The following is a 15,694-nucleotide window of genomic DNA, read 5'->3' as shown; positions in this document are numbered from 1 at the left end:
TGATCATCTTTTCTTGCAAGTTTATGAACTTTTTCAATAATTCAATCCAATTGTGGTTTGCTTGATTGCTAATACTTTAGCCCTTGTGCTTATATGCGTATTCTTGGAAGTTGATTTATTTTGATTAAGCCATTGCATCATGTAGATAGATTGCATTTAGTAGTTGCACTGAATAAATGTTAATACCCTTTTCCTTCTTCTTGATTTTAGCATGAGGACATGCTTAGTTTAAGTGTGGGGAGATTTGATAAACTCCGATTTCGTGATTTATCTTGTGCTTATTTTGGGGGATTTTATCACTTTTTCTCACATTTATTCAATGAAATAGCATGATTTTGTAATTTCCCCCTTTAATTTTGCTTAAGTGTAAAAACATGCTTTTTAGGCCCTAAATTGGTGATTTTTATTTCACTTTAATTCCATTCGATGCCTTGATGTGTTTGGTGAGTGATTTCAGGTCCATAAGGCAACTATTGGATGGAAGAAATGAGGAGAAAAGCATACACAAAGGGGGAATGCATGGAGAAACAAGGATTGGGATTTTAACAAAGGACGCGCGCGCGCACCAGGCACGCACGCGCAGAAGTGATTTCACCAAAGGACGCGTCCGCGCGGATTGAGAATTTGACATCGACACGCACGCGCACATGGCGCGCACGCGCCGATATCCTCACGTGGCCCACTTGAAGGCAAAACGCTGGGGGCGATTTCTGAGCTGCCCAGGCCCAATTCCAACTTGTTTCTGAGTGTATTTCATGCAAAATTGAAGTCCAAGCAAAGGGGGAGCAATTAGTTTTAGCCAACATGAGCCTTTAGTTAGTTTCTAGAGATTATTTCAATTAGGTTAGATTATTTCAATTTCATGTTTGAATGCTAGGTTTCATCTTGTTCTTTGATAATCTCTCAATTCCACATCTTGACCCTCTTAGTTTTTTTTATGCCAATTCCTCATTTTGCTCTCTTTTGTGATGATGACTCATGTTGGACTTGTTTAAATTTAATGCAATTTGATGTTGATATTTCCCTACTTGATGAATTGAGTTGTGATCTCACTTTTCTTGCAATCAATAGTGATAGACTTTGACATTCTTGCATTTTATGATGTTGATTTTTATTGCACTCCAAGTGTTCGATGAAATGTTCTCTTTAGTTCTTGAGTAGTTTTATCAACTCTTGGCCTAAGCCAAGGGACTTGAGTGATCTTGAGTTTTTGGACGTAATGGATTTGGTAATTTGAGAACCCTGTGTGATCAATTTGAAGCTCATTGACGCTAACCCACTACTAAGCTAATTAGTAGATAGGTTATGACTTATGGGTGGATGTGATTAGGCCTATTTGACATACTTCCGGTCTAGGAGTAAATGTTACGTACTTAAGGCTTCGAGAAGTAGACTTAATGGGTTGGCCTTTCATAATTATCAATAGTCGGTTTGTTAACTGGGATGGTGACCTCAAGTACCCAAGTCTTAGCCAAGAGTTCTTTATTTTGCTTTCTTTACTTGCTCAATTTACTTTCTCGCCATCTCACAAACAAAACCCCTCTCTTTTTACCCCATCATAGCCAATACGCATGCACTCCATTGTATCCTAGGGAGACGACCCGGAGTCCAAATACTTCGGTTACTTTTTATTGGGGTTTGTTATTCGTGACAACTCACTCAAATTTATTTTTGCATGAACGGACTCTTGTTTGGTTTAGAAACTATACTTTACAACGAGAACTCATTCATTTGTGAATTCTAAACCATCAAAAGTTCGTTCGTCACTCCTCATCATTTTTTGTTGTCACCTCTTCTTTGCTTCCCATTAGTCTCCCCGTTGCTGCCTCTTTGCTTCGCATCATATCTCGTCGCTATTGCAGACATTGCTTCTCCTTGCCGTTGTTGCCTCTCAAAGATCTGCTTGGATCTATTCGCGTCGCAGTCTCTGTCATCGTAGTCATCGTCGTCTTCGAGCCCTCTATCTCCTTCTCTTTCTGTTCGAGCTGAATTTCCTTTCTCCCTCGCCGTCACTTCCTTTCCTCCCTCGTTGCTGGTAAGCACTGCTACTTCAATTTATGATGTTGCTGTCTTCTGAAATAATGGTTGATTTGAATGATTCTGTTGAATTTTTTTCTGAGTTAATTTTGTTGATGAAATTCTGAATTCTTTGTTGCTGGTGGTTTGAGTTTCTATGTAAGTTTGTTATTCTGAATTTTTTTTGTGATTCTTGAATATGATCTTTTGGGTTCTGGCCTCCAAAAGTAAGAAGTGTACATTGTTGCCAAGGATGTGATTAGAGGTAAAGGAATTGCTTTGAGATGATGAACCTGGATAGAAGAATTATGTAGCACCAGTTTATTGTTGTGCAAAAAGTCAGAGAGAGTGAAAGAGAATTTGAGAATGAAAACAAAATTGATTTAATTATGATCTGTAGGTCACTTTTACATTAAAATGTACAAATATTTATAATAAGTTGCTTTAGTTTCTATAATATCTATATGTATATTAAATTTTAATAATTTTATTATATATTTAATTGAAACGGTTCAACTCTGGTTCAATCCCAATTGAACTATTGAACTATTGAACCAGTTATTTGACCGGTTCATTGACCGGTTCGGTTCTCACAACCTTGGCTCAGACTTGCATCCCACTTAAGTGCTGAGAAATCATACTGATCTGTTGTGACATGATCTTATTTTGAGCTAGAATGACATCCAGGGTATCCACCTCAATAACTCCTTTCTTCACAGGATTCACAGGATTCCTCTCAGAAGAGTAAAGATATTGGTTATTAGCAACCATCTCAATAAGCTCATTAGCTTCTTCAGGCATCTGCTTCATGTGCAAGGAACCTCCTGCGGAGTTCTCCAAAGACATTTTCGCCATCTCAGAGAGGTCATCATAGAAAATCTGTACCTTGGTCCAGTCTACAAACATATCTGGGAGACACTTCCAGATCATCAACTTGTATCTTTTTCAGGCTTCACTGAGGGACTCACCATCTCTTTGTCTGAAAGTCTGAACATCCACCCTCAGCTTAGTCAACTTCTGAGGTGGAAAGAATTTGGTCAAAAATCCATTGATCACCTTGTCCCAGGAGTCCAAACTCTCCTTAGGCTGAGTGTCCAGCCACTGCTTTGCTCTGTCCCTCACAGCAAATGGGAAGAGCATGAACTTGTAGACATCAGGATTCACTCCATTAGTCTTTACAGTGTCACAGATCTGCAGCAAATTAGAAATAAACAAATTTGGGTCTTCCTGCGGGAGTCTATGAAACTGGCAGTTTCGTTGCACCAGAGTGATCAACTGTAGCTTCAGCTCAAAATTTTTAGCACCTATAGGAGGTACTGAGATACTCCGCCCATAAAAGTCAGGAGTGGGAGCAGTGTAGGAGCTCAGTGTCGTCCTAGCTTGCTCATTGCCATTCATATTCCCTCCATTCCCATTAACAGCATTATTGGGGTTGTTGGGATCCATGGCTTCCTTCTTAAAAGTATCCTTGGGATTCTCACCGGCTTTGTAAGCTCTAACTTGTTGCAAACGCCGCCTCAAGGTCCTCTCAAGTTCAGGATCAAATTCAAGAAGGGGTTCTTTGTTCCTGTTTCTGCTCATAAATAAACAGAAAACAAAGAAAAGTGGGAGTCTCTATGTCAGAGTATAGAGAACTCCCAGTGAGGTATCCTATGTAAAAAGAAGAAATAAAATAAAATAAAGCAAGCAATTAAACTTAAAAATTTTGAAAACAAAAAAGAAAAAGTAAGAAACAAAATTTCGAAAATTAAACAAGGAAGATTACTAAAGTTTTTGAAAATGTCAAAAAAGGAAAATTCACTAAGGGAACACTAAACTTAAAATCAGAAATTAAGGGAAAATAAATAAACCTAATTTCAAAAATTTAAAGAAAAATAACCAAACAAATAAAACTAAGAAAAAAAGAAAGAAAAAAAGAAAAAATACCCTAATCTAAGCAATCAGGCAACTGGTAGTTGTCAATCACCGTCAGTCCTCGAGAACGGTGCCAAAAACTTGGTGCGGATTTCGAACATCCACAACTGAACTGGCAAGTGCACCAGGTCGTCCAAGTAATACCTCAGGTAAGTGAGGGTCGATTCCATGAGGACTGAGGAACTGAGCAACAATGGTCAACTAATTGGCTTAGTCAGGCGAACAGAAAAATTGGATGTGTGGGTTTTAAGAGCATTAAACAATAAATAAAGAGTAAGGAAAGTAAACAATGCGTTTGGTGTAGAAACCAATGAGAGAAACAGTTAAGTGGTGCGCGTGTACGCATAACCCACACTATTTTGTATAGCAGCAGTACCAGCAAGTGCACTGGGTCTTCCAAGTAATACCTGAGCGAGTCAGGGTCGATCCCACGAGGATTGTGGCTTGAAGCAAGCTATGGTTGTCTTGCAGGTCTTCATCAGGCGGAATCAGAAGATTTTATGTTGAATGTGTAAAGTATGTGTTTTTAGGGATAGGAATAGATGATAGGATTAGATTGAGAGTTGGAGTTGCTTTGTCTTTCTGAAGTAACTCTAGTACTATTATCTTCTTTGCTTGTGAATGATCTTCTTCTATGGCAGGCTGTAAGTGATCAAAGCCACGCCAATGGTCCTTGATCTCCTCTGCAACAGGTTGAACACGGCCATGGCCAGTGGTCGTGATATTCAATCTGACGAAGGGCGAAGCGCATAGCAGTCCATTCTCTTGGCGATCCTACTCAAAACGCCACAGATAAGGTCGGATCTTTCGGATCAGAGAATGCTGCTTCTTGGATCTAGCCTATACCACGGAGACCTTAATCTCCCTGGAGATCGGCTGAACTGGTGTCTCAAGAAGTCCCCAACGAAATCGTGGATTAACCGTCTGAGAGATGTATAATCATAGCAGTTGGCTCGTGCTTTTCTTCCAGGTACTCACACAAACCCAAGTAGATGCGGGTGTTTGTCAGGCATGTTCGTCTTAATGTGATGAACAGAGCCAATTTGTCAGATCGTCCTGTTCATCACAATGAAGATCGGAATATATATCTTAGAGATAGATCAGACACGGATCGAGGAAGAAGAAATAGTACTTTAATTAATTCATAGGACTCAGCAGGGCTCCTCCCCTCAACCTAGGAGGTTTAGAAACTCATACTGAAAATAAAAACAATGGAGAAAAGTATGAACTATTATATATTGATGGAAAGCTCTGGAAGCCAGCTTTCATAGCCGTTGAGAGCACTCCATTTGGACTTCTGTAGCTCCAAAAAAGCTCTTCCGAATGCAGGCAGGTCAGATCTGGACAGCATCTGCAGTGCTTTCTCTGTCTCTAAATCAGACTTCTGCTCCAGCTCCTCAATTTCAGCCAGAAAATACCTGAAATTATCCAAAAATACAAAAACTCATAGTAGAATCCAAAAATATGATTTTAACACTAAAACCTATAAAAACTTAATAAAAACTAAATAAAAACTACTAAAAACTATATGAAAATGATGTTAAAAAGCGTATAAAATATCCGCTCATCATTAAGGTATCAAAGATGTTTACTTTTCTGAATTATGGTTTCTTACCGACTATTTTAATCATGCAAGATTCATTTCATGGAAAAACGTAATTGACTAAACCCTAATCTCTTAGTGATTTAGTCTCCTCTAACCTTCATCAACTGCCAATCTCTTGGTCACTTGATTCTGATTGAGGGTTAAGTTCAAATCTAGTTTATGGCCACAAAAACCATAATTACCTAAAGCTAAACGGATTATATGTCATGTATCCATATTAGTTCAAGTAATTAGCAATTTAGGAGGAATTTACTTTCAAGCTGTGTCCAGGTGAGAGACCTCTCCCGAGGGTCACAAGAACACATTTAGAATAAGGGTCATACTCTCGTTCCACCCAGATTCATAAAATTAAGCCGAACAAGCTTTAAAACAAAGAGTGGCAAAAATATATAACACCAAAGTCAAACCTAGAAGTTTCGAAGCAGGGGACTTGGTGTTGAAACAGGCTGATGTCAGAACTTCACGTTCTTTGGAAACGTTTCTATTATTTTCTTGATACATGCAAAGTATCTTAAACGATATAGCATATTCTTAAAATCAAAGTAAAAACATGTACAATAACGTGCAAACAAAATTAAAATGTACCAATTGCATTAAAAGAAATATTGGAAAACTGTAATAGAGTTAAAGTGCAGTTATCATGTTCAAACAAAAACAACAAAGATTGCATAAGATTGACCTAAGTAATTAACAAGTTACATCCCAACCATACAGGAAAAATACTTATCCTAAAAAGTATCGCCAAAGCAAACAGTCAAAGGCTAAGGCTAAAGGCACAATTAGAAAATGTTTTAAAGGTACTACTAGATAAGAAAATATTGCAAAAATAAATTACAAGATAGAAACAACTTTCCCAACTACTATTTTCTTGAAAGCGTCGACTTCGGAGACGTCCAAGTCAGGAGCTATCAATCTGATTTGGTCAAGGATGTTCCATTCAGCATTAAAAACTCTATCCACGACATCACATTCAGCCTTCTTAACCAAGAGTTCGAGTTTCTCAATCTTCCTTATCAGCTCAGAAACCTGCTTCTTCAGATTCTCTGCCCTCAAGTTAGAAGAAGCTTGTGCTTTCTTCAAACTTCTTACCTCATTTTCAAGGGAAGTTTGTTTCTTTCTCTTGAAGGGTAGTGACTGAATTGTTCAAATTTTGAATCTAAACATTGGCATCAATAATAACTTTATCCTTTGATAAAACATATGAGCGAAGATTCGAAATCTCAATCTCGGCATCTCAAACATATGTGGCCGAACGGAGAAGAATTCTTTGAACTCGGGGCAGGGTGTCCTCCAAGGGCATCTTAGCAAGTCCTAATTTCGTATTCTCGTTCAGAAGATGACGATCCATAAAATCAGGGGCCCAAAATCCCTTATCTAACACATACCCAAGCGATGATGAAGCCAAAACATCGGCAACATCCTTTCCTGTGTTCTTCAATTTTTTTTTCTTTGGAGAGTTGATGGGAGAATTTTTCTCCAAAATATGGACTTCGAGACCTTGTCCTTCTCCACTTTCTTTGGTTCTCTGATATAGTGGCTGGCGGCTAATAGTAGCAAAAGAGGAAACCTTGTCACCACTCACGCTAATTGGAGGAGGTCGAGTTTCCAACCTCTTCTTCATAGCAACAATAGCAACAAGTCCTCTAACCATGTCAACTAAAATAAAAACATAAGATTTTAATAAGGAAATGAAATCATGAATATAACTCCAAGAGAGAAACGAAAGCAAAGCTTACTAATAGCATTCCGAGCAGCGTGCTCATTTACTATAATGTCTCTCAAACTAAGAGGACGTTCGTTTCACAGCAATATTAACATGTTAATTCTCACAAATTCGAAAGCATTATCACCATTAACTCAGATTTTTAGAAAAGACACGTTGAAATTTTAGTATAAGTTAAATTTTTTCCCACCTTCCAAAGTCATGAAAAAAGAAGTTGTACTCTCAACCCCTTTAATTTTGAAATTTTTTTCTTTAAATTCGTGGTAAGACTCTTCAAATAGATTAAAAATTCTTCTGTTCGGGACACCTTGAAAGGAAACGAACCCATATCCTTGTGATCTAAAGGGAACTGTCAAAGTGAAAAAATAGAAGAAAACCCTAAGAGAAGGTGGAATGTCTAAAAACGAGCATACGAGTTCAAAACAACGAACAATAGCCCAACTATTTGGATGTAGTTGAGAAAGGGCCATCCAATGTCAGTTAAAACGCTCACTTGGAAGCCGGAAAAAGGAAGTCGAACCCTACCCGGGAGAACAAAGTCTTATACATCCATAATCAGTCAGGGGCAGTTCCAGCATGTTCTTTTATATGGCACAGCCTATCCCCGGACTTGGGAACCAAAAAACCGTACAAATTGCTTATATCAGAATTAAATATAACCCTAGCCTTTCTCAATTTATCAAGTTCCTCTTGCGTGATGGTAGAAGGGATGGCCTTGACCTTCTCAGATATCCGGGAATAAATATCTACTTCAAGTTCACTATTCATTGGAGGAATCAGGGCCGGTCGCGACCTCGGACGGTTAGCGGCTCCACCATGTTCGCGATAACTTTTTTCCTCGGCATCTCACGAAAATCTACAAGGACACCACCAATATATTATCAAGGGTTGAGAAACTCTAAAGTTTACCTAGAAAATTCAAAAATTCACCACAATTCTAGAAAATACGGAAGAGTTTGGAAAAATGGGGGCAAAAATAAAAACCGTCACTATCAAATTATGGAAACTTAAAACAGTGGTACCCCTACTATGCTAAACCTAATCAAAGGTATCAAATACAAAAAATAAAATTGCGAGGGAAATGTATGAAACAATGCCCAGAACCATAGATGAAACACACGAAGCAGTGAAAAAAGTTAAAGTGCGGAGCATAAAATGAGAAATGTACATTAGCAAGTTAGACAAAAAAGAGGAAAAAGCGGAGGAAATAAAAGAACTTTACTAGAATTAGCCAGAATTTGAAACATGTTTGGAAAACGCTTGCAGAAAGGCGATATTTTTTCGCTGTAATGGCGGTGAAAGAAGACCGAAACGAAGAAGATTCCTTAGAAGGAAGAAGAAGTATTTTCGGAAAGTAAAGTTAAAGATTATTTAATTAGAAGTTAATATGGCATTAATTGATGCAGAGAGAATTCATAAATGACCAGATGGTTCGTAAATCGAGAAAAGTTATAACTGCACCAAGAAAGCCAGTTTCATTACGAATCCCTTAGAATTCCGATTAAAGAATACCCCCTTAAAACCAACTTCATAAACTCGAGTACTCTTAACAAAGTCATCAAAGTCAAGAGGCCCGAGTTGGGGACATTATTCTAGACAAATAATGACGTAATAAGATAGCAATTAAATAAGAATCTGATGTTATCTGACGTTATCGACGTTACAAGATAACGTCAGATACGGTACAACGGCCATGCCACTAAGTCATGAAACCGCCAAATCATGGCATTATGAATATGATATAAAGGCAGTAAATGCTGGAAAAACAGTAATCTCGAAATACAGGGTTAAAAGGAAAGGGAACTCAGCAGATAAATGCTAAACAATATCATACTATCAAAACACATCGCTAACTTAAGTATCGGAATATCTTGCAGATTATTCCCTGGTCTGGTTCTACACTCGCCAAAGTTAGGATCTCTGATCTTCCAACTCTCCTGATCAAGTTTGTGATCTCCACTCCTAGTACGAACAAGTATCATAACAAAACACGAAGAAAAATTGTGTTGAGAAGAGAAGAAACGTGTTGAGAGAAAGAAAAATATGAGGAAGATGAAAAACTTGAAAAATATATAAAAAAAAATAAAAGTGTGGACAATTAAAAATAAGAGAAAAGGATAAATAGGTTCCTGACTTTTTGTCCTATGGACATTTTCGTCCTTGACCATTAAAAAATACTTTTAAGTCCCTGATCTTTATAAAACTTAGACGGATCAGTCCCTGACGGAGGCATTTGGACGGATCAGTCCCTGACGGAGACATATGGACGGAGGGATTGATCCGTCCAAGTTTTGTGAAAGTCAGGGACTTAAAAGTATTTTTCAATGGTCAGGGACGAAAATGTCTACGGAACAAAAGGTCAGGGACCTATTTGTCCTTTTCTCTTAAAATAATTTGTTTTTCAACTAGAATTTTTTATTTTTTTTATGCACTAATTTTTATGTTTTTGTACCATTCAAGTTAAAAGTTGATTTCTTGGAATAAAATACTCCAATTTAGGGTAGAAACATAAGAGAGACGCGAAAATTATATCGTATGAATAATAAAACATAAAAGAGAAGAAATATGTTGAGAGAAAGAAATGAAAAAAGAAAAGGAGGCAATAGAAAAAGAAATTTCTGTGAATGAATAGTAAAAAGTTTTATGTGTGGTCATTAACTGTGTCTTATCCCCGTTTCAATACCAAAAAAAAAAAAAAACTGTGTCTTATATTGTTTGTCTTGTATTTATCTTCAAAAATTTCTGTGTTCAATGTTCATAAATGTCTGTTTTGTCATTAAAATTCCAGATTTTCTTTTTAAATTTTAAAGACAATTTTTTTTCCATAAGAAACACGGAAAGTTTGATTTCATTTTTTAATAGAATTATTCTTTTCCACGCTAAACAAGAACCAACTGAACGACTTTGTAAGCAAGCTTTTTCGTTTGGGTCGTTTGTAGAATTCCTCCGATATCGAAACCATATTAGATAGCTTACACACTCCAGCTCCCAAATGGAATTATTCGTGAAACATGAGGAGTTTATGGCAAATATTCTGAACAAAATGGTGATTATCAACACTAGAAGTCTGGAACAAAATGTAACATAATCTGATAAACCATCTTCCGGTGGGATTACAGGCTACAGCCCAATGTAATTCGATAAAATTCAAAACATTCAAAACAAAATCACGAGATCTAAAAAGATGAAATAATTAATCTTAAGTCCGTCTAGCGAGCAAGTTAACGAGCTGCCTGCGCCTGCGAATGTTCCAAAAGTTGACTAACTAATTTGTAGGTACGCCCGTTAAGAGCCTTGGTATGGTCGATCAGTTGCTCATACCTGGACATATAAGAATCCCAAAGGTCAAGGGTGTGCAAAGAATGATAAAATGACAAACGAAATAAGGAAGGCGAAATGGTACATGATGATTGGAAACGAAACAAGGCTTTATCAGTATCAAATAACTTACACATTGGGATGATTGGGTTCCATGATAACTGTTCCTGTTTGAGAGTCGATTTTGGCATCGAGCTTTGAGCTACGGATGAGATTCACAATCCATCTCTCGGCCTCCTCATAATTCAGATTTAACTTCTCAGCAAGAACTCTGCAAAAATAAATAAATAAATAAAATAATCAGCAACTGGGCAACCTCAAAAAAATAAATAAATAAATTATTCTTTCTTTCAACTCCAACAATATACACTCAAGTTGCACTGCATGAAAACATATGATCAGTATCAGAGAATGCAAAATCACTTATTTTGTGCCTTTGATTGATTCTCTACGTCTCAGTAAACAGCACAAAAGCTGTTCATTGTGGTTGAAAAATTGCACTAACATTTCTAAATATTAACAAGTCCATTTAAGGGTTACGAAGCCAGGGAACTACAACATTCTAAATAAGAAAGGTGCATACGCCATGTCAATGCGTTGGTGTATTCTGCAGTATGTCTCAAAGATGAATAGCCTAGCATTTTCAAGGAACTCATCCCTCAATGGTACAGTAGAAAAGTTGCTTTCTTCAACTCGTTTACCAAGGAATGGATCATTGAGAATCACCTGCATATTTACAAATTATACATAGTAAGGGGTAACATACGTTGAGAAGCCTAAAGGAAAACATAATAGACTATAAAAGTTAAATCACAACCACAACATTTACTCATCTCATTCTTATTCTTTTAGCAACCTTTTGAATTTGACAGCCACCTATATCTTCCACCCAATATTGCATCCTTATGTTACCTCATAACTATAAATACTAACTAGGGCAGTTTTCTCCCATCCCCAAAAACACCCCAATATTTGTCTTTCAATCAAATTGAATCTGTCAAAACATAAAAATAAAAGTAAAGAATTAATGATGAATTGAAAATTTACTTCTTCACACTCCCGCATCTTCTTTTGTGCCCCATCAAAGTCGTAGTTGACATAAACACAAGCCAAAAACTCAGTGATCGGGTCTTTATACGAATTCTGTTCCTGTTGAATAACTTTTATGAAATCTTTGAATTGAGGCCTCCTGCGCTTGTTGACAATGAATGCTGTGGCCAAGTATCGTAAAAGGTGTGGAGCACTAGTTTGGATTGCATTTAGATACCTGAAAACCAAACCACATCTTAGATAAACTACCATTACGGTGTTGTTCCCAAAATATGCAAGAAAAATGGCCTGGGATAGGAAGCAATTAACCAGCTTGATGAATATTAAAACTAAAAAATAAAATACATGAAATCTATGTGTGATGACACTTGGAAAAGAGGGGTCAAGTCAAAGAAGGCATACTTGTCCTGATTAAACAGATCAATTATCTGTGTTCTTCCATTGTCATGGTTGAAAAAGATGAACAGACTCCAATGCATCAACCATATTCTGCTTTGCACCTGATTCATAGGTGATGCAAAACTCTGCAACAAAGTTCAATGCTGAGGAGTCAATATCGTTGGAGCATGAAATAAAAAGAGTACACGCTGCTACTTAAAAGATCAGAGAGAACAACCTTTGAGTCAATGATTTCCTTCAAACGATTCAGCTCTTCAAGTGCAATGTCCCAGTTTTGCATCAGTATTTCAGCTGCAAGCTTTCCCCACAATGCACTCAGACTTCTTTCACTATTTGTGCACAAAGCCCTATACTGATAAAGATAATCAGCGGCACCAGAGTAGTTTCCACACTCAAATTGAAATTTGGCATATTGATATAATGCCTCTATTTGTGCAGGACCAATCTGTTATAAATAAAATCAAAACTAAAATGGTTAGAATTCCAAACAGACACACACACAAACACTCTCACACACGCACAAAATAAATAGGACTCTAAGGTCTAGGCTGAAGGAAAAAAACTAAAAAAACTTACAAACGCTTTATTATTTATAGACAAACAATTAAGCAATGACAGTACAAAATTTTGCAAACATTATATCAGATAGAGTGAGATTTCATGAAATCCAAATATATAATGGACTCAAGCTTATAAATAAAAGACTAGATCTGAAGAATAACCCGATACCAAATTCCAGAATTGGGGCAACAATGTTCTTCTTAGTTGCCAGTACCAAGACACACTCCTCTCCCAACCATCTTGTATCTTATACTCTAAATCAACACAATTAATGGGAATAGAGTAAAAAGAATGAGTGGAACATCAAGAGACCTACCTAGGCACTTAAAAATCCCACTTTTTCCCCTCCAAATTGGAGAGTCAAGAAGGGAATGACTTGCACTTCTCTTCCTAACTCATACCTAGTAAACAAACATCCACAAAACTCAACTATAATCCTACATAATCACTCAGATTTTTCAGAGACTAATCGAAAACTCGTCACAATTGGCTAATTTATTAATTGATTTTTATTAAAAAAAAAAAACTTTGATATAACCTGGTATCTGTCATTGAGCATCTGAAGGTTATACTGCTTGTCAGCCCTCAACTCCTGCACGGCGGACGGATTCTGAAGGAATGCCACCAGCGGCGCAGCTGCTTCCTCCAGCGACTTCAGCCTCGCCACAACTTCCGCCCTCCTCTCCACCATATCTAACACCACACCAAATAAATAAATAAATAAATAAATAAATAATAATACTAATAATAATAACAAATCCCTCTAAAACTAAACTAAAAATTAAACGGAAATAGTGAGTGAGAGAGACCCTGAGGAACGTCTTCAGTGTGGTAGAGGCTCTTGTGGATGTCCATGGCATAGTCAACCATGTTAGTGTTATTGAGGAGCTCGATCTTGGCCTTGAGGATGTCGCCATCGTTGTAAAGCTGGCGCTCCTGGAGGAACTCCAGAAGCGGGAACACAAGGTGCCTGTCAAGGTTCGGAGCGATCCGAGGCGTGAGATCGTAGGTCGCCATTGCCTTGTTATGGAAATTAGGGGTTGCGGCAGCTGCTAATAAAACCTCCCTCCGTGTGTCGAGGAGACGAGGGTTTTTGAGAAAGACTGGTGGTAAGGTTCGGAAGGAGAGTAACCTAGGAGAATGTAGTCTAAGGTACGCTTAGGTTAAATTCCATCCTTAGCCTTTTGATTTTATATCTGGCGTTTTCTTTTCGGTATCGCATTTTGGTCATTCAATTTTCTCTCTCTTGTTTGACACGCTCTTATCTTATTCTCTTGGATTTGATCATTTTAAATTTTACTTTGGAAAATAAAATATAATTTTTTATTATTTATTTTATAAATAAAACTAAAAAAATTTAAAAGATCACATTATATTTTTTAAAATAAAAATTTAAAATTTAAAAAATTTAAATTCTATTCTCTTTTACAAAATGATAAATAAATATTTATTTTTAAGTGGAGTTAATAATTAAAAAAATTAGATAATAATGTAATTAAATATATTAAATTATCTAATAATTTTTTATTATTAATTTTATATAAAAAATTATATATGAGTTTTTACCAAAATTTAATTCGGTTTTTGTATTTTTTTTAATTTAGTTTTTATACTATATTAGATTTTATAACTAAGTACATGTCATAACAAGAACGTTATAATTATTGTAATAGTCTATTAAATAAAATGAAATAATTTGTTAAACAAAATAAAATATTCAGTAATATTAAGTATATTTATTTTATTTAATAAAATATTTTGTTAATTCTAATATTTTTGTCATATTAAAAGACTTAATTATAAATTTAATATAGTATAGGAATCTAATTAAAAAAATCTAATTAAATATTAAATAAAACGATAAAATTCGATAAAGTAATCAAACCTATTTTCAATTTGAAAATAGATCCATAAAAAAAAACTTCAAGTTTTAGTTTTCCAAGTTTTAGTTTCAACGTTTGTTAAAAAAAAAAGCAACTAGTAAAAATTATTTTGATTCTAAATATTTACCATAAGTATTAATATTGTCTCTAATATTTTTTCGTTAAATTTGTATTTCAAATTTTTTAAAAGTGATTCAATATTATCACTTTGTTAATTTTATAACAATATTATTAAAGAAAACTAAATTAAAAAAGGTTGAAAAATATAATGAATAGGGATGATAATTTCTCCCGATAAGATGGATATCCATAGAATTTACCTGGTGTAGAGAAGATAAGATTGGGGATGTTTTTTTTCACGGACGGTAAGTATAAGTACCTGTTCAATAAATGGGACAATGGTAGGAAAAAAGGTATCCATCCTGTGGTTGTTTGTTTAATATTTGCTTGTGTGAAATCACGGAAATGACCTCACTCAGTTTTCAACATTCTTACTCTTCCTAGCTCACGAGCCTCACCTTATCCAAGAACCAAGAACTAGTAGTCTCACTTCCATTCACACCACGTTGCCAGCCCCCACCCTCATCATCGCCTCCACCCGTGCCACCTTTGCTCCACCTTGGTGCACGAAACTGGCTCCGCACATTTCGCATAAATAGACCAGCAAGAATGCCAGGTCATCCAAGTAATACCTCAAGTGAGTGAGGGTCGATCTCATGGAGATTGTTGGTTTGAGCAAGCAATAGTTACCTTGCAGATCTTAGTCAGGCGGATAGAAAATATAGTTGTCACGAGAAAACGCATAAAACAGATAAATAAATAAAACGTTACTAGATAGGTGTGAAATCAATGGTATAAAAACGATTGAGGCTTCGAAGATGCTTTTCCTTCTAGATCAACTTTTCTCACCATCTACTCCAACTTCTGATTGATTCTTTCTATGGCAGGCTGTATATGATTAACGCCGGGTCAGCGGTCATTAATCTCCTCTACTTCAGGTCAAATGCCAGGTCAGCGGTCATCCAATCTGAATGAGATTAAAGCTCTAGCAGTCCATTCCCCTGGTGATCCTACTCAAAATGCCACAGATAAGGTCGGATTACCCAGATCAAAGAATGCTGCTCCAATGGTTCTAGCCTATCCCGTAAAGGCCCTAATCGCCCCGTATCTCGGTTGAACTGATGTCTCAAGAAGTCCCCTATGAAGCCGTGAATTAGCCGTCTG

General features: G+C 36.5%; 1 protein-coding gene across 1 annotated transcript; it reads right to left on the bottom strand.

The window, feature by feature from the left end:
- Positions 1-10,278: 10,278 nt before the first annotated feature.
- Positions 10,279-13,820, bottom strand: EIF3E (eukaryotic translation initiation factor 3E). Its single transcript, XM_016328044.3, has 8 exons — positions 13,397-13,820; positions 13,126-13,280; positions 12,244-12,471; positions 12,030-12,151; positions 11,625-11,844; positions 11,161-11,303; positions 10,711-10,848; positions 10,279-10,580 (listed from the first exon to the last, which is right to left on the bottom strand). The coding sequence occupies exons 1-8, from the start codon at positions 13,602-13,604 to the stop codon at positions 10,481-10,483; spliced, it is 1,314 nt and encodes a 437-aa protein (XP_016183530.1). The 5' UTR covers positions 13,605-13,820; the 3' UTR covers positions 10,279-10,480.
- Positions 13,821-15,694: the final 1,874 nt, after the last annotated feature.

The sequence above is a fragment of the Arachis ipaensis genome, chromosome B2, assembly GCF_059453495.1.
Source record: "Arachis ipaensis isolate K30076 ecotype BB chromosome B2, ASM5945349v1, whole genome shotgun sequence".
In the NCBI taxonomy this organism is placed as follows: Eukaryota; Viridiplantae; Streptophyta; class Magnoliopsida; order Fabales; family Fabaceae; genus Arachis; species Arachis ipaensis.
Note: the sequence above shows the minus strand (reverse complement) of the source record. Positions and strands in the feature narration are given on the sequence as shown.

What these genes read in the sequence shown, in the direction of transcription:
- EIF3E (XM_016328044.3), bottom strand. Translation starts at nt 13,604, where the DNA reads ATGGCGACCTACGATCTCACGCCTCGGATCGCTCCGAACCTTGACAGG. An exon ending in AGGAAATCATTGACTCAAAG is followed by an intron (nt 12,152 to 12,243) that starts GTTGTTCTCTCT and finishes ACTTTGTTGCAG; the next exon opens with AGTTTTGCATCACCTATGAA. An exon ending in GAACCCAATCATCCCAATGT is followed by an intron (nt 10,581 to 10,710) that starts GTAAGTTATTTG and finishes TTATATGTCCAG; the next exon opens with GTATGAGCAACTGATCGACC.